The sequence below is a fragment of the Crassostrea angulata genome, chromosome 6 (genome assembly GCF_025612915.1).
Source record: "Crassostrea angulata isolate pt1a10 chromosome 6, ASM2561291v2, whole genome shotgun sequence".
Lineage (NCBI taxonomy): Eukaryota > Metazoa > Mollusca > Bivalvia > Ostreida > Ostreidae > Magallana > Magallana angulata.
In genome coordinates this window covers 57894274-57916770 of record NC_069116.1, presented here as the reverse complement: position 1 = coordinate 57916770, position 22497 = coordinate 57894274, and the positions used below count along the sequence as shown (strand labels likewise).

The following is a 22497-nucleotide window of genomic DNA, read 5'->3' as shown; positions in this document are numbered from 1 at the left end:
TTTTTTTCTTCAAAGACAATGTATTTGGTTATAATATTTCGTGATATTGAACGTTGTGTTTTCTTTTTACGTTGCAATTTTGCCTTTTTGCATAAGTTATATTTTTTGTTTGGTCATTCACATAAATATAGCGCGGCTAAACTAACGTGCTACCTTCTGATTTTCTTAAGGTGCAAGATTTATCTTCTCTTGGACATTTAGGCTATTAAGTACTGCCTGTGTTCAATATACAGTGGTTAAAACAATTTCTAATTGGCTATATAAATTCAAATTAAGCTTTTGTATTTGGTTCATATATCTAATGGAAAAAGAGAAACTCGTAGACAACATAATACAGTTTTATAATAGACTGCAGTTAATCTCTACACTTGTATGTCTCTTTTGAAGACAATTTTGAAAATAAGTGTTCATGTGTATTCTGGCAGATCTTGCGTTTTTGTTTATCTTTACCAACAGACTACATGAAATAAAGCAGCTGCTGTTAAAAATGTAAACAAAAGATAAAATACACAGTGACACATTTTAAACCATTGCGTTAAATTATAATTTAGGAAAATAATCTATAATTTTTAGACTCAAAACTTACAATTTACCCTTAACTGTGACAAAAAACCAAATTAATTTCTTTTTGTAACCATTTGGTTGCTCTTCGAACTTTAGATAGATGTTAAGAATGTTGAACATGATATGTGGTGATAACGAAAAGTGTTCAAAATCAAAATCCAAAGGAAAAATCTAAAGTACGGACCTTAAAAAAATAGATTTAGGATCAAGTGTCATGTAGGTGTGAGCATCCTTTGCTGACCGGTCATACCCGCTGTGTGCTCTATGTCGTAATTAGAAAAAGCGGAAAAATCCGTAGACAAAAAAATGATTAATTATGGTTTAACAATAAGTATGATAAACGTCAGTCAGCATGCAACGCAGTGGAAGATTGTATTTGCTGAAAAGGTCATTGTATCGACCATAGAACTTACGACAAGATGATTTCAATCGAGACTGTTGATAGCCCTGTTTTATCAACTTGTTTGTCAGTAGCTTGCCTTGCCCTTGCGTATCGAATTAAATGAGAGACAAAAACTCTATCTGTAGGTGATAAGGTGTACTACTACATAAGTTAGAAAAGTTGACCTTAAAAAAGTTTTGTTGTTCAATATGTCTTTTCAGAAAAATAATCAAATATGAATCAGATGATGCAGACTCTGAGGTATCTATTATTTCAAGGTCGCTGTGATATATCGAGTAGACGTGAGTATGGAAGTATCAATTGATGATAAATAATACGTCGTCGATATACCTGAATATTCAGGTGAAGGCAAAAGCGTGTGTTTTTTAATGTACAAGATTTTGAATAAGTTCTGCTTCATATGAATAAAAAAAAGAGGTCGACTAAATTATCATATGCGGTTTTATGATTCGGTGCATGAATTCCCTGACTCGGCATTTTAAATGTTTGTAAACAATCACTTTAATATTACGAACGTTAAATCATTTTTTTTTAGATATAATATTGTGGGTTTTCCACTGGCGGGAATTTTTTGACGCAATGAAAAATACAAGCTGATAATAGATAATGAAAACATGCACTAGGTTAACATGGAGAATCCTGTAAAAACCCATTTTGTCTGATTTCCTTCAGATAAATGAAACAAGATCTAGAAAGATTTGTTTCGGTAGGTTTCATTTGTGTCGATTTATCTGATCCAAAGATGTACTTTTGTAATTAAGACACGTAATCAAAATGTTCGTTATTTTTTTCTTAGAATGTGTACCTTTTTATAAGAAGTTCATTTTTGAATGAAAACCATGACGCATTCTTCTTGTGACTATGTTGAGATGGAATTGACTGAACAACGCTATTTCCTTTCCGAGAGAATAATGAATGTGTCCAGTCACATTCTTTAGTAAGATTTCAAGGCAGCTTTTTAGAAATTTCTCTTTTAAAACAGAAAAACATTTTTGTATTGCTCATGTAGAAGTCGTAATTGAGGTGAATAACCCATCTTATCGTACTTTTTTTTATTGCGCAATATTACGCCACCAAAACCAGTTTTCTCTTTGCGCTTTCTTTGTTATGTTTGTTATATAAAATCTGGTTTAAAATACGATATGTTTTAGTTAGAGTTGTGTAAATAGCAGCCAAACACAAAATGATATAACATAAATAACAAATTTTAATTTTTTGCTGTAGAAGTAGCTATGAAGGCAGTTATCAATTTACATAAATTTTATTAAAAAGAATATTCATCTCATTAAGAGTTGAAGCAGCTAAGAATTTTGAATTCAAATTTAGTGTTTGACATAGGAGGCAGAAATAACAATTGCTTTGTTTACACAGGAAGTGGTTGTAGACATGTGCTCTGTAGAATGAAATATGTATCAGCACAAATATTATACACACACACACACACACACACACACACACACACACACACACACACACACACACACACACACACACGGTTAAACATTTTGAATTTTGAAAATAAGTAGTACTGCAAATTAACCATACAAACAGGTTAAAACCTTTAAAATAAAACACTTTGATATTTCTAAAAATAAATGTGCATAGATACTAAATATATATTCGGAAATAAAAGTTTACGGCACATAATTTCCTCTACACACCTTTTAATTACAATATAATGTACACGATTTTATACTATAATTCTAATATCGAGACTCATAACTCAGAGAGGCTTGTAAAGGCTTCTTTAAAAAAAAGAAAATTTATAACAAACACAAACAAAATCCTTTTCTCTATATAATTCTTTTCCGTTTACAAAGATTGAACACCATATTACGATACAAACAAGTAAAATTCACATCGATTTAATGCGAATAAGAGTTTTTTCATATGTATTTGAGTTCAATGTATACAAGTACGATATATTTTGAAAATAGCCAACTTTACATCTCAAATAATCGACCTTAATGTATTTTTAAAATTTAGTACATGTACAAGAATGCTTTTAGAAATCAAACAAGGGTTTCAGAATATATAATTTTCTTCCTTCTTGCGATATATTTTGGTCATTAATATTGTGTGGAAAAGTTACATATTGAATTGACTTCATAACAATTTGACAATTCTATTCTCTTCCGCATGGAGATTATTTTTATCGTACAAATTACTGAATGTTTACGCAGATTCTTGCTTAAAAGGTTTGGGAGAAAATATGGCCTAAGGTTTCGAAAAATACGAATTAAATTAGTCGAAATGTTGCATTTTTGTGCATATTAAAAGTACAAAAATCTACAATCTTGTGAGATAGATTTTATTGCGCTGATCCATGATAGTTTGTACGTAGATTTCATTTTTGTTGAATAACTTGAATAAAAAATACAATCATGGATGTTTTGTATTTTAGCGGGCACAATATATCCACTGTTTATAATACACTTCAGTTTAGGATCTCACAATTGTAACGATAGTGAAATGTATGTTAAAACATATGTAGACACAATTATATCTGCAGATGAAGTTAAACTATGATCCTGCTCAGTGGGATTCATTGATGTTGGGTAAATTGGGGCTCTAACAGGTAATTGTGTGGTATCTTCTGTGTCAACGCACAACGGTAATCCTGTAAGAATGAAGATTGTTTTAATTTCAAACACATAAATATATACTTTAAAAGTGATGTTTAAATAAATGTAACTTGTCTGCTCTCACCTCTTCTGTCTTGGGAGGTATCAGTCTCCTGACATTTGTAAGCGTACCGACGATTCCTACTGAATGTAACACATTCCATTCTTGTCGAGTCACACCTTGCCAGGCCTTTTGTTGATGAGACTGAAGTTCTATCACATATTCTCGTTACCTGATTTTTTATGAATAAAGAACAAGCACATTTTTAAGCTAAACGTAACAAACTCTTAATGAAGATAATAGATTTTTATCCTTATATTCTTAAGTAGAGGATCTTAAAAGAAGAATAACTACTAACATTTTCTATTTTTTCCTCACAGAACATTCCCTTGTAGTTCAGTGGACACAGACATTTAATATTAGGGGCCACTTCGTTCCCTTTACATGTTAGATTACCTCCATTGATACAAGGTCCATTTTTATTCCAGCTATACAACAAGCAATCAGGACCTAAAAAACAAGATATAGATTATTTTGTCAATGAATATCATAAAACCGTCCATTGTTCTTGTCATGTATTTTTCATCCTTTAAACAGAGGTTTTCTCAGAGAATTTCTGATACTTGCATTGGAACACATAATTTGTTACAAAAAAGTGACTTCATCAGACATTTACGTCTAACTTAATAGTTAGGGAACACACTAAACAATTTTCACATAAATGTATGGAGTAGATATTCCTTGTTCAAAATGTTATATTATTCATGACTTTGAACTTTGCCTTTTATGTACTAGAATTTTTTATTTTCTGGCCTACATTTTAATTTTGTGACATCATCTGATTTCTCTCCTTTAGGACAAGATGAGAAATTGTGGTACTTGGCCTCATACACGTTGTAGAAAGAACAGACACACTCAGGTTTTATGTACACATCTGACGTTCCACATCTTAGCATCTCTTGTCCTGAAACCAAGTAGAACTTACTAAGTGTTTCCACAATTCATATCTTTCATATATTTGATACATTTATGTATATAAAAAGCTTTCTTCTAATATGTCGGATATATCTTTGAAATACGGATCCGCTTTGGTAGATCAAGCTCAATTATACTTTTCACATTAATTTTTTGGACTGTTATATTATGTCAATAACTGATAATCTCAAGTAAAAACTTCAAGTCCAATTTTATATCTTAAATAATTTTGCAAAAATGAACTTTTTAATGTAAATAATCTATTAGCAATACAGCATATATTGCTTTATACACTCCAGATCCAGTATTATACTTTTATGTTACCTGACCCATAAACTTGACATTGTGTTTTGTTGTTGGAGGTCAAAAACGATGGAGGATCTGTAAGGAAAACATTATAAACTTACTTCAATCAATTTCCTATCTGTAACTATCTTATAAAATAATACAAACGTACAAGCTCTTTTGTGTGTACACAGACATGTATTCAGAGTCTTTGAATAATTTTACATTTAGGTGAAATATTAATGCAACACAACTCAGAGAAAGTCGGAGTAGTTACGTTCCACTCACTAAACGGTACTGTTAAACCCTGTTTGTCTTGGATGATCACACATTGTAAAGGTCCATCTAGAATCAATCAAAAATACATATCAAAAGATCAGTATTGTTTTAATAACTTACTTAATAGCCATATAGTAGTTCTGAATCTAACACCTTTTTAAAATCTACAATCGGTAAACTGTGCTTGTTGGATAAAAATATAATTTCTAAACTTTAAGGCTTATTTGGAATATTGTACGCAAAATGCTTAAGACTGTGCGTACATTTATTCATACTATCTTTTTTTGGTATTCGATAAAATATAAGTATTTATTTTCCCATTATCCAAATCCTTCTGTACCAGTATAGATTAAGAACAAGGAGTAAAACGAAAAAGTTCTGGATTATGCCTTTTCCTTTGATGTTATGACCCTTCTCAAGTCGTTAATGTTACAGACCGTAGACAGAAGTATTCGCACTATTGCGTCATTTTTGAACGCGTTTTCGCGTATTGTACAAATCGGGATGTCTTATTTTGCATAGGCACGATTCAATCCATCACCCAAAATATATTTAAAAAGTCAAGGTCATTAACAGTGACGTATTATTGTCTTTTATCGTCTGCTAGTTGATGAGAGGGGTCGATAATTAACTGAGCTTAATCAGGGCTGTAAAGAAAACATCGAGCACCTCTGGATTTATTACACACTTAGCAACGATAAAGAAAACAATCCGAACACATACGAAGGGGTAAGACGTGACAAGTAAGTTTAACGAGAATAACAATGCCAATGCGTCATCAAAAACAAGCTGGCGTAGTTTGAAACGTTATGGTTACAAAAGATGTGTATGTAAAAAGAAAATACGGTTCCGAGTGACAGATCATGTGAAATGAAAAAATGACAATAACAAACCGTCAACCGTTAACTGTGAACGAGTGCGTAGACCAGTGAGTGTGCAAGAAAAAGAACTTGAACCGTTGAAAATGACTGGAAAAAAGTAATTTACTCCGATGAAAGTCAAATTATCATTGAAAATGACTGTAGGGTTTACATATGGTAAAAGAAGGACGATTCCTGGCTGCCAGACTGTATTTTCCCTGGAACTAGTAAGAAAATAAGTGTCATGATCTTGGTATATATATTTCGTATTATGGCGTAGGTACGCTTTGTAGAATTAATGGCAACATTAACCCCGAGAAATACATACATATTTTAGATAATAACTGTGCTAGCAAGACATTTCCCCAATAATGCATGTAACTACTTATTTATGGATGTTAATGCACCTGTTCATCGGTCTCATATTTCCACAATTTTCAAAATTAACACCAACATCTCAACGCTGGGGTGGCCTCCACAGTCCCCCGATTTAAACCCCATAGAAAATGTTTGGTTAGTAATTAAAGAAAACTTAAAAGTCATTTCACACTATTAGATCAGGTGATGTACTATATGAGAAACACTTCGACATTTTGACTTTACTTACCGTGAAATTTGTTTAAAAAAAACGAAAAAAAAAACCCTGCATGCATCAGTTCCGACAAGAGTGCGCCGATTCAACATGCCCGCGGGTGTATCACCAAATATTAAAGTTACGCCTTGTTTTCTTCATTTAATTGATCATTCAGAAAAAATTAGATATTTTATTGCAGTTTTATGCACATTTCAATATGTGCAATCAAAATATTACAAAAAAAGGTTTCATTACCAGCAAGTGTTTTTGATAAACGAAATGGCCGCCTTCACCGTGCGAATACTTTTGTCCACAGTCTGTATATATTAAGCGAAAAATCACGTACTAAATAACCGTATTTATAAATTAATTGTTGTTTAATTGTTTTAATGCTGCCTACCCGATTGTTGTATTGCCAACGAAGAAATCCAAAGGACAATGGCAGCAAAGACGAGTGCTTTCATATTTTTCTACATACCATCGCTGAAATCAAAATGAATATAAATTTTTTTTTTATATTTTTAACTCCTATTAATCATAAGTTTAATGTTTTATTAATGAATCGGTTAAAAAAATGTTGTGCCTCTATGTAAAATAATTGGAAATAGGTTGATTTTTCTTAACATAAAAGTATGACTAAAAAAAAATAATTTACAAATATTTACATTGCTTGACTAATTCAAAGAGAAGAGAATTTTTTTTAAAATGTATGCAAAAAATATTTTTAAAAAATCAAATAATTAAAACATAAAAATTTATTTTTATAAAGAAACATATTTTTACTTGTAGTCACTTCAATTTTAACATGTAATAAAAAATCAATTAATATTTGTTGAAACTTATTATGAATGCCTGTTTAACCTTTTAAGATGCATATCTCTATATGTCGCTGGAACCTTTGAATTGTTGAGGTGCAATGACTTTTATGAACTTCCTACAAAATGAAATAATTTTTTTGAGATAAAATGTAATTATAATTTGAAAAAATACCTTCATTTAATTCAGTACCTTGACCTGCTGCTCACATCTCGATCACCACGTCACTTAAGATGCATTGGGAGGTTATGCCAGAATGCATGTTTTTTAAATCCAATCCAATGGTCCTTGTTTGTATTTGTCGCTCGTTTGTAACTTTCGATAGTTAACCTACCTTACATAATTCCTATTATCAAACTTCCAAAGTGAAAGAGAAAGCGCTGCAGTTTTTGGCAAGAGAAAACTTATTTTCTGTAAAAGTGAGGAATACCAATTGCTGTAAATGCGGGGAATACTTAATTTTCTGATACACTGCTTCGCGCATTGATTACATTTCAGCCAACGTACTATCTAATTTTTAAACACAAGTGTTTGTCGATAGTAATAATGTCATAATGAGTTTTTAAATTTCAAAAGTCAACAAGAATACCTTTCTTTAATTTTGTGTAGCGATCTGTTAACGCTTCAAATGTTCCTATATAGTAATCGAATTGCCTAAATGGAGAACAGTAGGATTAACTAACAACTAAAAGTAGATTACAAAAGGCAGATAAGAGTACAGTTTCATAAAAAATCTTGTTTAATTTATAATAGCTACAATATAGTATCTTAATATAAAAAAAACCCCGGTATAAACGATAATACTCTTGCCCTTGACATAATTTTGTACACTGTAGCTGTACTTCGTAGGGATTTATGTTCTTGTTTACCATACAGGTGCAAAAGTCCGCCTTCCGGGTTCATTTCTTATATATAACACGGACGAAGCGTACAGAACGTTCTGATAATATTTTTTTACAGCGTATTCAAAATTTGAGTTCGACATAAACGAATATGTCTCTTAAAAAGTAATTCAATTAACCAGCATATCACATCAACTGCTCTAAGCAACGTCAGTAAAAGTAGCATTTTATATCATATTTTCATTATCTGAATGAAAAAGAAAGTTATCAATGACCACAAAACTGTGTGTAAGACAAAATCATCTGATAGACGATTATCATGAATTTCAATTACCTAACCTTTCCAAACAGGTAAAGTCATACATCCACTACTAAAGTCATCTTCACAGAAATCTGTGGGGTATATCTGATGAACTAACTGAATGTATATCTTTAATCTTGGCTATATACTTTGTTAAACTCGGTGCACTGTAGATAAACATGAATTTATTCCTGATGTCTAGATATTTGTATTTTAGTTTAATATACTTAAAAACGAAAGTAAAGCCTTTTACTGATATTGTACGTTTCTTCACCAAATTAAACAACCTACCTGATTGTAGGTATATCAATTCACTCTCCAAATATAATGAAGCAAAAAGAAGATATACAAAAGATATACAAAATTTATATTAAGAATAGAAAAATATAGGTCAAGTTCGTATGATATATACTTTGCTTTATAAAAAAGCTTCTGCATTACAGGACATTTAAAGAAGGGGAGAGAACTCGAAATAGGTTTTGTCTCGGACAGGCTGCTTTGAACGTTTAACGTTACAAAATTTAGATAAAAAGCATGTTGCTAAATAAAACAAGTTTTAAATAGAACTGACCCCCGCTCTATCTCCTCTCTCTCTTTCTCTCTCTCTCTTATATATATTGATATCACTTAATCTTGCATTCTTTGTTGTCATCTTTATAGTTTGTGCAACTAAAATACTAAACATATAGTATAAAAATAAAACTTAACATGATATATTATTAAACAATTTTTGTTGCGTTAACCATTCGTAAACATAAGCAGTACACATACTCATTTGTTTTGTGACCATAATTTAAATACTTTTATAATATATATATATAAATATATATATATATATATATATATATATATATATATATATATATATATATATATATATATATATATATATATATATATATATATATATATATATATATATATATATATATATATATATATATAAAATTTACATTATTGAAGAGTGGGGGATTTTGAGTGATTCAACTCAAATAAGTGGGACTTACGGGCAATATATAGAAATGAAAAAAGTCAACATAAAACAAAACGTTTAAAGATCATTTCGCCTTACCTACCCTCTCTGTGCCCGCTGGACATGAATGGAGAATACCAAGACATATTCCATTGCAATGACATGACACCAAGAGGGGAGAAAAAATTGACCAAGCAAAACCAACATGGAGGAGAAGCACAGGGGTGGAGCTCTCTCATCCTGGGTTAAATTGTTGGGATAAGCAATTGAAACAGTTAGAGATTGAGGCAGGTGGAAGCGATTTAATAGGACCCTATGAAACAGCTGGCACGGAGAGAATAGGTGAGGTGACTGTATTAAACCGTTTTATTTCTATTAGATACTGTGGATAATTAGCATTTGTGATGACTTAATTTCGTGGCATTTGTGGGAAGCCACCCCCCCCCCCCCCGATGAATTTGCATCCTAAGCAAAAATAAAGAACTAGGTACAGTTTCAGTTATATTTTCCTGTTTTAAGGGATTTTTAAAAATATAACAAACAATTGAAGGGTCTCATTATTTTACCTAAGTATACCAATAAATTAAGATTTTATTAAAAATAGTTTCCTGATTAGACTTTACAACGGTAATGTGACGTCATAAACAGTGCATTTTCCGTATGTTTTATTAAAACTAAGCAAACGACACCAATTTTTTCAATGATGTTTTTGAATAAAAAGTTATGCCCGCAGCTGTCGCTCACGATGAAATTCTCATTATAACTTTATCATGTGATATCACATAAGATATATAAATTTCGTTCTGGGCGACGGCTGCGGACACATTTTTCTCTTCAAATAAACTATGATAAAATGTGCTGTTTTTGACTGCATCTTAGAAATATGACAACATGTTGAAGTCATTATTCTTTTTGAAAATGCGATAAAGGTGTATACCTTGATACTTAATATACACATGTATTCTTCATATTATTTGCATGTTTTCGAGAGATATAAACAACGTTTGAACTTTAGGGCAAATATTAAAATAAACTGTACCGCTTTCTTTAAAAAAAGTTATCTTCTTACTGAAACCGAAACCGAAGCATCCACAAAATAACATCTCCAAGAATAAGCAAAACTCGTATATCATATAACCGTCATTCAAATACAATGTTAATTCTAAACGAGTGGAGATATTTTGAGTCTTTTTATTAAAATAAATGAAACATACACGGTGTGATACATCGCTTCTACCTCCCTCTGTCTTAGGATATTGCCATCAATTCCACCTAAGCTGAGACCGCTCCTGTCCAGTGCTTCTCCACCATGTTGAATTTGGTTGGCCCAATTTCTCTTCTCTTTTGGTTGTCATTTCATTGCAGTGGTACATGTCCTAGTGTATTACATTCAACGCCAATCCTGTTGATTCATATAACCTATCAAGGTGAAATAATCCAGACAAAACAAAACCAGAAACTCACTCTCTAGTTTTAAGAGGATTACTACCTGTATCCATGTACAAAGTTGATGACTGACTAATCAGTCAAAGGGTATTAACAAACTATTATCACTTCTTATAATACAAAAAATAATCTAAAATAGCAGGAAGGAGGGGGGTGTCCGAAATAAAAGAAACATTTTATAAACAAACGGAACAAACGTTGCTGCATTATCAGAAGTTTGGTCTATCATGCCTATGTGCAATGCAAATCAGCAGCGCAATAGAACATTTGTACAACTTTTACTTTTTATTTTAATCCCTAATGTTAATGTTTGGACTTAAATATTGAAAATAACATTGCAGTGTTAGTAAGCATAAGATATAAAGCATGTTTTAAACGAACCCAGATTTCAATAAAAGTGCAGAGCAACAGAAGTGAATAATACGCACGAATCTCCGCCCCAAATTAATATAAAAATTACACGAAGTCTCATTGACAGAAAACAAGGCATTAAACAATGGATATTATTTCCACCCCATCTTCGCTAGCCAAGGGTTTACGGTCCGCTTCTCTCCTCTACAACAGGAGAGAAGCGGATCGTAAACCCTTGGCTAGCGAAGATGTTTCCACCCATACGCACAACCCCCAAAATATGAAATTTACAGAATTTGTATCTACAGAATAGTTGTTTGTTTAAAGGTAAAAAACATTCTCTGAAGCATGTTAGTCAAAGAAGCATTTGTATTTTTAATGACATACACAGTATATTCAATGAATGTGAATGGAACATCTCACAAAATAGCACTTATCAGTTCTTTCCATGGTAAGATCAAGTACAGATAGTTATCTACAAGTTACAAATCAATTTTTAAACAAATGTATAGGACAAATGAAAAATGTTTCTAATTACACCAACATGCACAGAGATATATAAATAGAGGTGGGATCATGTGCCTGGGAGGAGTGAGCATACTCCGCTGACCGGTCACATCCGCCGTGTGCTCTTTGTCGTAATCGGGAAAATGTGATATATTCTTGTTTAGTATAGTCATAATTCATTTAGTCAGCCGAAGAGGCTGATATTCTATCACAGAGTCTTGTAACCTAAAATTACACATAAGTTTTATTTATTTTATAAATCCCAATCGTACAGAAATAACCTAATCTTTCAATGACAACGCATTTCAGATGTGTTGAAAGGAATCATTGCTATTTTGATCTAAAAGTTTAAAAAAGAAGCCAAGAATCGTTTCATTATAAAACACTTTCTTTCATAGTCTTTTGAGTTCGATAAGAATATAAAGACACCATTATAAAAGAACAAAAGAGCAAATGCGAGGAATTATCAATAAAGGCATGAACACAGAGCTACTCTAAAAATCCAGGATATAAAATAGACGTTTTGTGCAAATTTGAGGCAACAAGGAATAAACGTATATACTTGAAAATATAAATAAAAATCAAACTGAATTCATCAATACTTTATTTTTACAAAAGGACATTTTTTTGATTGCTCGCATTATCAATTAGTTTTATATAAAAGCATAGGCCAATGATATATACAAATATTTTTTTGATCCTTTAGATTGCTAAGAATCTGATATTGTTGATAATAGAAACAGAGCTTCACACTTTTTCGAGCATTATGCATTTTTATTAGTATACCTAAAACAATAAACTGAAATGAATATATTTTGAACCAACTGAATAGAAAACGTCATTAAATGCAACCATAAACATTTACAAAGCCATTAAATCACTTGCTAATTTTATCAGTTTCACAGTGGATCTGTTTTGTACAAAGACGCAAAACTGTAATTTTATTGATAAGAATAGTTCACAACATACAGAAGAATTAAAAATTTAATTTCTTGTACACTTCTTGTAGCACCTTCTTAAAAAAGGAAAAGGTAAAAAAAAAAGCAAAATCTTTTACTCATTAAGTCTTTTCATAAACCTTTTCGGACTGAACACAATATTACAATACAGACAAGTAAAAATGCACATGGACTTAATGCAAATGACAGCTTACTTTTCAATAATGTATACAAGTACGATCTATTTTGAAAATGACCTACTTTTTATCTCAAAATATGTATACGTACTGATCTCTATATTTCCTTCAAGAATGCTTTTACAAAAGTACATTTGGATAAAAAGTTTTGAAAATTCTCAAATTGAATTGATTTAATGATAATTTTACAATTCTCTTCCCTTTGACATTTTCATCTTACACATTTCTTTCTACATTATTTTTGGTTTTCACTAAAACTAAGAGGTTTTGGAGAAAATTCTACGTCAAAGATATCTACAAATACAAATCAAATAATTCCAAATGTTGTGGTTTAGTACATGCTAAAGTATTCAAATTCACAATCTCAAAAGAAAATTGTGCTAACTTTCATAGTTTGTACAAAGATTTTTGATTATTGTACAAGCAAATATTTTTGTTGGCTCAAACTTTCGTTGTCTTTTGAACCAAATAAAATTCCGTTGGCATTTAATTTCGTCACATCGTAATCTCTATGTATTCATTAATAATTTGGTTAAAAATTTGTCATGAATTTAATTTGTTGATTTTTACTGCCTATGAAAATAACGAAATTAAATTCTCGACGAATATTTCTGCTTCTTCACTAACAAAATCATGGATGACTTTTATTAGTTTGACGGTTGACGATTTGCTATTGTCATTTTTTCATTTGCACATAATACATTGGATGATTATAATACACTTTAAGGAAGGAGTCTTTTCTGGTTTTCGACTTGTCAAGCGTAAATTTGATCAATTGTTCATTTATAAAGATGAAAGGAAATTAAAATAGTATATTTTTCTTTCTTTTTTACTATCAATCAACTTGGAATAGAAAAAGGCAATCAGTGTTTAGAATCTAGCAAGGACTATATTTTTGGCGTAATATTGGCGTAGGAAAATATCACCTGTTTCGCAATTCAGAATTGCTGCAGATTAATGAGTCTGTTTTCGCATTTTAAAAACAATAACATTAATGTTGGATTTTTTTACTAATGTTAACTAATTATATGATACTTGGTGTTCAGAATATGTTTTTAAAATATGATTTGTCTATCAAATTACATTTTTATAAGCTTTTTAAAGTGCCCATTCGATACATTGATTTTTGTGAAAAAATCACTAAAATAAGTTTTTCTCTCTTATAAAACGGTCAATATATTAAATTTTCTGTAAGTTTATATCTTTATAAAAAGTCTTCATAATACATAAAAATCAGAAATATTTTATTATTGGGAGCATAAAAAAAATCAAAATTTCTTCAAAATTTAAGAAAATTTGAGGAAATGCGGGCTAAGCAATATCAATTTTTATTATAAATATTTATTCCAATAAAGTAGTATAAGCTGATAGACACTCTGATAGTCTACGATTTCATTGAAGATTAAAATCTTCAAATCTTAAAAATATGTTTACAGAACTACAAAGGTCTACACTTATTTTTATCATCCTTTACGTTGAGGGAAAAGGTAGTGACCTTGACCTGACCTTTATGCAAAAACAAAAAGGTCAAATTTGATTAAACTGATATAATCATTTGGTAATATGATTCATTTGACTGTGTAAAAATTTCATGAATTTCTTATTATAAGAAGTATGTTTGATAATGAGAAGACTCCTTCCTTAATTTAATATTAATTTAATTCTCACAATTGTAACGTTAGTGAAATACATGTTAAAACATACATGGGCATACGTATTCCTGCAGAAGAAGTTAAATTATGATCCGGCTCAGTGGAAATCATCGTTGTCAGGTAAATTGGGTCTCTAACAGGTAATTGTGTGGTATCTTCTGTGTTAACGCACAACGGTAATCCTGTAAGAATGAAGATTGTTTTAATAGTAACACACTACATGTAGTACTTATATATTCCTTATATCTGACGCTTTGATAACTGTGATATGTCTGCTCTTACCTCTTCTTTCCTGGAATGTATTAGTCTCTTGACATTTGTAAGCATACCGTCGATTCTTACTGAATGTAACACAGACCTTTCTAGTCAAGTCACAATTTGCCAGGTTATTTGATGATGAGATTGAAGTTCTATCACATATTCTCGTTACCTGATTTTTATGAATATAGAACATGCACATTTTAAGCCAAACGTAAGAAACTCTGAATTTTGTATCATCATTCTCAAGGAGAGGAGCAGACAAAAGAGAAAACTACTAACATTTTCCAATTTTTCCTCACAAAACATCCCTTTGTAGTTCGGTGGACACCGACAATTAATATTAGAGGCCACTTCGTTCCCTTTACATGTTAGAATACCTCCATTGATACAAGGTCCATTTTTATTCAAGCTATACATCAAGCAATCTGGACCTAAAAGATAAGATATGGATAATTTGTCGATGAATATCCTAACACCGTTACTTGTTCTTTAGCTGAGGCGCAACGTTTTTTTCATCCTTTCAACAGAAAAAAAAATCGTATTGATTTTCCTGCAATTCCATTGGAACTCATAAGTTTATACAAAGTTGACTTTAACATTTTCTTATGTGTTTGTCTATCTTTATCCATGTCTGAATCTAAAGTTCATTTTGTTGTGCTAAGCATGTGACCCCATCAGGAAATTAAGTCTAACTTTATAATTATTGAACATACGTAAACAATTTTCAAAGGCATGTATAGAGTAGCTTTTTTGTTCAAATGTGACCTTAATCATAAATTTGAATGTTGGTCATAAGTTATTACGATTTGTTTACTTACATTTTAATTTTGTGACATCATCTGATTTCTCGCCGTCTGGACAAGAGGAGTAAGTGTGGTATTTTGCCTCGTACACGTTGTAGAAAGAACAGACACACTCAGGTTTTATGTACACGTTTGACGCCCCACATCTCAGCATCCCTTGTCCTGATACAAATTTTACTTACCAAAAGTTTAGCGCAAACTATATTTTTCAAATACTTGATACAAGTATGTATTTAAAAAGCTTTCGTCCCTATAGGCCATGAATATACATGTTTCTTTGATAAACAATGTTTATTTGGAAAATCAAGCTTAGTTATTTTTTTTCCATATGAAACTTGAAACTTGAAACTTCAAGCTCATTTTTATTTCTAATGAAATTCATTGTTGCAAAAAAGCTTTTTTAATGTAAAATATATTTTAGAAATACATCAACGATTGCATTTAATAAGCTTGTGGTATTCTCTCAGTTACCTGGCAAATGGACTTGACATTGTGTTTTGATGTTGGAGGTCAAAAACGACGGACGATCTTTAAGAAAAAAAATTAAATCTAACATTAATCAATTGTTTATTTGTAAATTTCTGTTTACAAAAGGTAATGCTCTTGTATGTTCACTAACATATATTGAGTGTCTTTCTTTAAAAGGATTTACTTGCAAGTAAAAATATAATTGCAACAAGACTCAGAGAAAACAAGACAGTTAAAATCCACTCACTTAACAGTACTGTTAACCCCTCTTTTTCTTGGATGATCACACATTGTAAAGGTCCGTCTAGAATCAATCAAAAATATATAACAAAAGATCAGTATTGTTTAAGTAATTCATTTAATGGCGAGCCACAGTTCATATATATCCGAATCTTGCACTTTTTTAACGACTACTATTGTTAAACTGTGCTTGTTGGATATAGATAAGAATTTCTAAAAATTAATTTGGTATATTTTACTCAATATGATCAAGATTGATCGTACTTTAATTTATTAATCCTCTTTTTGCATGCGCTATTCAAGCAGTATAAAGGGAATATATATATCCTTATGTATCAACAAAATTTAGGGATTAAAACAAAATTTTTCTGTGTCGTGGCTTCTCTTTAAATGTTTTGACATATTGAGTGCTTACCCGATTGTTTCAATGCCAACGAACAAATCCAAAGGAGAAGAGCAGGGAATACTAGTAATTTCATAATTTTCTTGATACAATCGCTAAAATGAAGATGATAATGGAAGTAATACACATATTTTTAACTCAGTTTAATCTAGGATTGTGTTTTATAAATGAACCGGAATAAAAAAATGAAATGTCTCATCAGTGTATAAGAATGTTTGGAATAGGTTAATTACACATGTATATAAAATAAAATTTGACTTGAAAAATAATCACAAATAGTTTCAAAGCTTGACAAATACACATAGAAGAAAATTTTTAAATCTATTTAGATTCAATACACAAACATTATTTTAGAATTGTAAAGTAAATAATAATACTGAGGAATGAAAACAATGGTTTTGTTTGTTTGTTTTTTAAGCTTTATTTCTATTATCACCAACCAATACAATAGTTCTAATATAAAGACAAACACACCAAAAACAGAACACAAACTTTCACTCTCTCACTCATTTTAAATGTACATTTACTAAAGGAAATATGCATGTGATAACAATGTTTGTTTCATTGGCAAGGGTGGTGATCCGTTTTTTTGATAAAAAAAAACCATTTGATGTATTCAGTCAAGGAAATACCTTGTCTTAAATCAAATCGTGTTATTGGTGTCGAGGTTAAAACCTCCGGTGGTAATTTGTATATTTTTGGTGTATATATGCCTGCTGACAACAATATTGATGCTTATATGTATGAGCTAAATACTGTGGAATCGATAGAGTTTCATAATTACTATAGTACATTTGGTGATGAACTAATAGCTGGTGACTTAAACAGTGCCTATATTAGCAGAAACCATACAAACGATATGAGAGCTCAAGCCTTGTAATCGAAATCGGATCATCTTTGGTATTTAGGCGATGACACGACCCCCCCCCCCCCCGAAGACACATACAACCATTTAGGTATCCTAGTGCATGACAAGACTGTAACTTTTACGACCAAATTAATTCTGCCAGACGCAAGGTCAATAGAACCTTTTACGCACTTTCAGATATCGGTTCTCCCTGCCTTAATCCACTGACAATGGCACATATGTACAAAACTGTAGTAAGACCATCGGTCTTTACGGCTGCAAGCTTTGGAACAACTTGTCAGCGAAAGATATTCAGCGATTATATAAGTTCCAAAACTCAGTGTGTAAAACGGTGCAAATTTACGACGCAGAACAAGGTCGCATAATTCCGAAAACCTCTTTGCTGTGTACCCCATGAGTTCTGAAATAGACAAAAGAAGCTCCTCTTCTTTAGACGACTTTGTCTACTCAATTACTAAACTCTACCAAACAGGATATTCTGAACCCGCCTTTTCTCCTTCCCAAAAAAACCTATCGTCATATCAACTTGGATTAATACCCGCTATTCTGAATTTGCTGACGGAATATTTTGTCCTAGAATTTTCACAACAGTGATTAAATACTGGATTATTTCCCAATTAGCAAACTGGAAAGTAATCTTGAATCAAGCAGTTAGCCAACGTCACAGAACTCTCCGACAATCCCGCATTTCCGCTGTTCCCGGATTTTCACATTTTTAGCTATATTGCAAGACAAGAATCCATCTCAGTTTTGGCGTTTTTCTACAAATTGCTACGAAATCTCTCAGTGTAAATTTATCTGCAAATTAATTGCAGATCAACCTTAAGAAAACCTAGATACATGTCAATTATGCGACGCCATACTTTATGATTTCTTCCTTATGTAACATGATCCTGTTCTGTAGCCTACACAATCCGGAATATCTGGTGGAAGAAGATCTCAAACCTATGTAGTGTCTATCTCTTTCACCCCTGCGAATGTGTTCTGAATGTTTTCTTTATCGTTGCTAAGTACGTAATAAATCCAGAGGTGCTCGAATGAAAGTACACGAGACTTCACCGAGATTAGTTCAGTTCCTGTGAAATTTCGAGCGGAAGTATAAGTGTTCGGATTATATTCTCAAAATACGTAAGTACTGGTCATTTTTCATAACATACCCTACTTTGATTTATGTTAAAACATGAAATTCTATTAAGATATATGTCTCACTTCATCATCTAGACAGTCTTTAAACTAAACGATGATATTTAGAACAGAGTTATCGTTCGTGTTCAACCACTCTACACGTGGTTTGCTAATTAAAATCACAGCAATGTTTGAAGCTTTTGGCATGCAATACCATGCTTTTTAAAAAAATTAGGTGTCTGTTTCATATACAAACTCAGTATATCGAGCTATTTTAAAGGAACATTCTGCATGAAATATTACAGTATGTTTCACAATTAATGCTATCACTACGTCAGGCGCAGATCAAAAATTAAACCTAAAAGGGAGATCGCCACTAAGCATGTTAATTGTTGCACTAGCAGAAAAAAACTATCATTTCTATTGTCATATTTATTTCTAGAACTCATTTTATCCACCAATTAATGAAGATAAAGTTTAAAATCAATAAACTTTATATTTGATTACAAGTACCTATAGATTGTAGGAAATAGACTATAAACACGAGGCACGATTTTTACTGCGAAACTGAAAGGGTCAAATAAAACCTCGTGGTCTAAATTTAAATGACAATTACATTCGTAGGGGTGTCTATAGCGAACTCTGTGATTCATACAATGACCTTTTTTTTATACCCCTCGGCCGCAAAACGTGTGCGCATTTAGATGAAAAGAGCGCAAGTAATTTCCAAAAACTTATCATCTAGCGCTAGAGTGTGACCCTATCACAAGTCGTCTGCTGACAATGATAACAACTCGAACAAATCTCAGAAATTTATTTATTTACTTATTTTATTTAAATGCTGTGTGTAGAAATATTAACTCGTTCAAACATAAACTTTAATATATTGTATGATGTTATATTACTAATATATTGTTCATATGTATGTGTTCACAATATCTGAGAAGAGGTCATACAAATGAATGAATAAATGAATGAATAATTGCTGTAAAAACGGGATTACTTAATTGTTGTAAAGGTGGAAAATAATTCATTACTTTAAACATTCTGATATACTGCTTCATGCGATGATTACATTGCAACAAACGTTTTTTTTTGTCTCTTCTAATTTTGAAACATCCTAATTAAGAAGTAGATAGTAGATAATTGCGAACGAATCAAATCATAATGAATTATTAAATTTGAAAAATCAACAAGCTTTCATTTATTTTGTATAGCTAATTGTAAACACCTCAAATGTTCTTATAAAAAAGTTGGATCAATAAAATAGATGTTTTACACAGGGCTATATTTGTGAGAGTTCATATTCATAAAGAACCTAGTTTAATAAATATCTACAATCTTGTATTTAATACTAGACGTTTGTCTTGGACATAATATTTGGTATTCTTTAGCTACACTTCATACCGATTTAAATTCTTGTATACCTAAACAGGTGCACAAGTCCTCATGGTCCGTCTTCCGGTTTCAATTATTTACTACAACACTGACAAAGCATGCAAAAAGCTTAATAATATGTTTGCAGCATTTTGAAAATTTGAATTACACGTAAATGAATATACTTCTAAAATTGATATTTGTATCACATTAATCGTTCTAAGTCATGTCTTTACAAGAAGCATTTGTTCATATTTCATTGTTCAAATGAAAGGGAAAGTTATAATCGACGGCAAACTGTGGGTAAGACAAAATTAACACAGATAGACAACTAGCATAAATTTCAAGTTATCTTTGTTTAGAAAGGAGAAATGTTTCGTAGATTTTGAGACATTAAATAATAAAGCAAGCAAAGGCATTACTAAGGTAAGTGAGATGTTAAAAAAACCAGTTAAGTACAAATAATAGCAAAGAACTCAACAATCACTTGAAATATGCAACTTTCTCTTCATAATAGGATTCAATTCTAATCCTATTATTCACGAATTTTCCTTTCCCATTAAGCATATATTACCAATTTTCTCGACACAAATTTAAATAGTTTTTGAAGAAAGTCAGTAAGTGCATTAGGAAGTGTCCATAAAATTACAACGACTAGGTATTTAACTGACATGTGAAAGAATATTGTAAGGCACAATGAAATTGACCAAAATATTAAATACTGGGTAATGTGAGTATTTAAAGAAATATATGGTCAAACAATAAATATATAAAGAACAAAGGTTTTTATACGTAGTTAAAATAATAGACGTTTTTGGTTCCTTAAAGTAAAATTTAGATTAATAATAAAATCTTTAAGAATTCTTTGACATTATAAGATTTGAATTTGTTTTAAAGAGAAATCCAGATAAAATAGTATCAAGATAAAAGAAAATATCAAACCTTTTTAAACAAGCAAAGTCATATATCCACTACTAAAGACAACTAATGAACTAACTTCCTGTCTTCAATATCGGTTACATATTTTTGTTGTACACAATAGATAAACAGTAATCAATGAATTAGGTTTAGTTATTTGCTTTTTCGAATGAATACATAAAAATGAACGTTAAGCCTATTACTGATATTGTACGTTTCTTTAACAAATAAAACATCATACCTGGTCGCTGGTATAGCAATTCACTGTCCATATATTATGAAAGAAAACGAAAACGAAAACAAGAAAATATACACAATTGATGTAAAAAGAAATCTAGGTCACATTCAAATGACACGTAGTTAGCTTTTTAAAAAGACCCGTGCATTGCAAGATAGACATTTAAACAAGAAGAGAGACCTCGAAATAGGTTTTTGTTCCGTAGGTAGAAAGCATATTGCTAATCAAACAAGTTTTAAATAAAGCTGATCCTCTTCCTTCCTCTCATGTAGAGTTTGATGTAACTTAATCTTGCATTCTTTGTTGCCAACGTGATAGTTTGTTCAAAACTAAATATTTTCCTAACATACGCTTAAATATGAAACTTTAGATATTATGTTATGAACTAATTTCTGTTTAGTTTACTACTCATAAACGTATGCGAAACACGTACTCCTATATTATGTAACCATCATTTAAATTTTTTTCTTACGGAATAAATATGTATGGGTTATACGTAATTATTAATTTGAACGAAACAATTAGATCTATTTCATGGAAAAATTTTCTGAACGTTTTTACATTTATTAGTAGTTAAAAAATACCGAACCCAATCGGAAATTTTTTTCAAGTCGATTTTTTGATAAAATACGCCATAATGTCTCTTTAATTTAAAACTTACTACTGTTTATGTAAATAAAATACAATGTAGTATAAAAGTAAATGAAAAAACCAGATTTTTAGTTATTATTAGTTTATGATTTTTTAATATTGAAAATAAATATAATCTTTTTTTCAGTTGACTTGCCCGTTTCTTGCATGGAAGTTAAGAAAAATACGGTGTTAAAGAGTAAAGTAAAGGTTTCTTTTTTCATGACCAGTTTCAATTTTTCCTAAAAAATATATTTTAAAAAAGTTACATATCAGCCTATTTTGTTTGTACTTTCTTAAAGTTAATAAATTTGAATTCAGATATCAAAACTTACTTTGATTTCATATCATGCATATTCTTTATTCTTTAGAGTTGCCAGCATTGCCAAGAGTTTAAATGATTTTCTTCTATACATGTATATATATTCCATTATGAATCATCGGAAAACCTAATCTAAAAAAACCCATAATCGTCCAATGACAATGCGCCCAATGCCAACGCGTAGTCTGATACCCAAGAATAATTGCTATTTTTAATCAATAGAATTTGTTGAAGTACATGCGATATACATGTATAT

General features: G+C 30.9%; 2 protein-coding genes across 3 annotated transcripts; both read right to left on the bottom strand.

The window, feature by feature from the left end:
- Window positions 1-2425: 2425 nt before the first annotated feature.
- Window positions 2426-8891, bottom strand: LOC128189149 (uncharacterized). The gene is made up of 9 exons (XM_052860637.1): window positions 8816-8891; window positions 7427-7499; window positions 6966-7048; window positions 5141-5197; window positions 4892-4948; window positions 4410-4556; window positions 3951-4102; window positions 3677-3824; window positions 2426-3587 (listed from the first exon to the last, which is right to left on the bottom strand). The coding sequence occupies exons 3-9, from the start codon at window positions 7027-7029 to the stop codon at window positions 3418-3420; spliced, it is 795 nt and encodes a 264-aa protein (XP_052716597.1). The 5' UTR covers window positions 7030-7048; window positions 7427-7499; window positions 8816-8891; the 3' UTR covers window positions 2426-3417.
- A 3496-nt stretch (window positions 8892-12387) lies between these two features.
- On the bottom strand, window positions 12388-21856 carry LOC128186734 (uncharacterized). Of its 2 annotated transcripts, XM_052856603.1 has the most exons (8): window positions 21293-21856; window positions 16776-16858; window positions 16368-16424; window positions 16124-16180; window positions 15668-15814; window positions 15129-15280; window positions 14871-15018; window positions 12388-14770 (listed from the first exon to the last, which is right to left on the bottom strand). In XM_052856603.1, exons 2-8 carry the CDS (start codon window positions 16837-16839, stop codon window positions 14601-14603), a joined length of 795 nt encoding a protein of 264 aa, XP_052712563.1. In that variant the 5' UTR covers window positions 16840-16858; window positions 21293-21856; the 3' UTR covers window positions 12388-14600. The 2 variants fall into 2 exon arrangements, with proteins under 2 accessions (XP_052712563.1, XP_052712564.1); XM_052856604.1 differs by lacking the exon at window positions 21293-21856 and having other exon boundaries at window positions 16776-16941.
- Between the last annotated feature and the right edge of the window lie 641 nt (window positions 21857-22497).